Source organism: Parus major, unplaced genomic scaffold (genome assembly GCF_001522545.3).
Source record: "Parus major isolate Abel unplaced genomic scaffold, Parus_major1.1 Scaffold220, whole genome shotgun sequence".
Classification (NCBI taxonomy): Eukaryota; Metazoa; Chordata; class Aves; order Passeriformes; family Paridae; genus Parus; species Parus major.
The window spans coordinates 140,013-141,014 of NW_015379263.1; the positions used below are offsets into that span (position 1 = coordinate 140,013).

At 48.1% G+C, this 1,002-nt stretch overlaps 1 protein-coding gene across 1 annotated transcript in view; it reads left to right on the forward strand.

Annotated features, from left to right (window-relative positions):
- The window catches only part of LRP1 (LDL receptor related protein 1), a 100,162-nt gene that overhangs the window by 13,313 nt on the left and 85,847 nt on the right, over nucleotides 1–1,002 (forward strand). The window contains exon 3 of the mRNA XM_033511439.1: nucleotides 625–747. Within this exon, the coding sequence (XP_033367330.1) occupies nucleotides 625–747 (123 nt within the window). The remainder of the gene's footprint in view (nucleotides 1–624; nucleotides 748–1,002) is intronic.

A 1,002-nucleotide genomic window follows, 5' to 3' on the forward strand; every position in this document is an offset into this window, starting at 1 on the left:
CAATGTCCCCCCCATTTCAGTGACCCCCCCAAGGCAGGGCAGGAGGTTCTTCCCAGCCTTTCTCCCTCCCCAGATTCTGCATTTTGGCTTTTCCTGTTGCTTTTCACTCTGACCATTTTCCCTCCCCGTGTGTCCGGTCAGAAATGTGGGATCACCCTTCCCTGGACATGGGATGGATGGATCCTCATCCCGCTGTTGTCCTCATGATTTAAAAAAGCATTACTTTTTAATTTGTTCTCATTTGGAATTTCTTGTTTTTTCCCTGTTTTTCTCTTGCCTAGCACAGAAAACGAAGCGCCTCTGGCTCCCAGGAGCTAATTCATCCAAGTTAAATGATCTTTAAAATCTGCGAGTGCATCACAGCGCTCGACTCCTGTTTTCTCCCGGTGTAATTAATGCTCCAGCTTAAATTTCCTCCTTTCCTTAGGGGCAGGCTTGATGGATCCGGTGCCAGGCTCCAACTTCTGCCAAGCCATAGGAAAGAAATCATCCCCACGCACCCCCCAAACACAAAACCCCAAACCAATCTCGGCCTTTAATTGAAATTTGATTTTTCTTTTGAAACAACTTGTCCTTGGGAAGAAACTGATGTTGTTTATTATCGTTATTTCTTTTCTCATCCAGCACCGAAGACTTGTAGCCCCAAACAGTTTGCATGCAAAGATCAGATTACGTGCATATCTAAGGGCTGGCGCTGTGACGGGGAGAAGGATTGTCCGGATGGCTCGGATGAATCTCCCGAGATATGTATGTATGCTTTTCCTTCCTCATCCTCTTCTCTGGGTTTGCTCCATCGCTCCATGGGTGTTCCAGGGCACCGAGAGGCTGGTGCACAATGTTCTACCTCAGCTCTCCTTGCAGCTGCTCGGGGTGGGGGATGTCTGTTCTGTCCGTCCGTCCATCCGTCCATCTATCCATCCATCCATCATCCATCCATCATCCATCATCCATCCATCATCCATCATCCATCATCCATCATCCATCCATCATCCATCATCCATC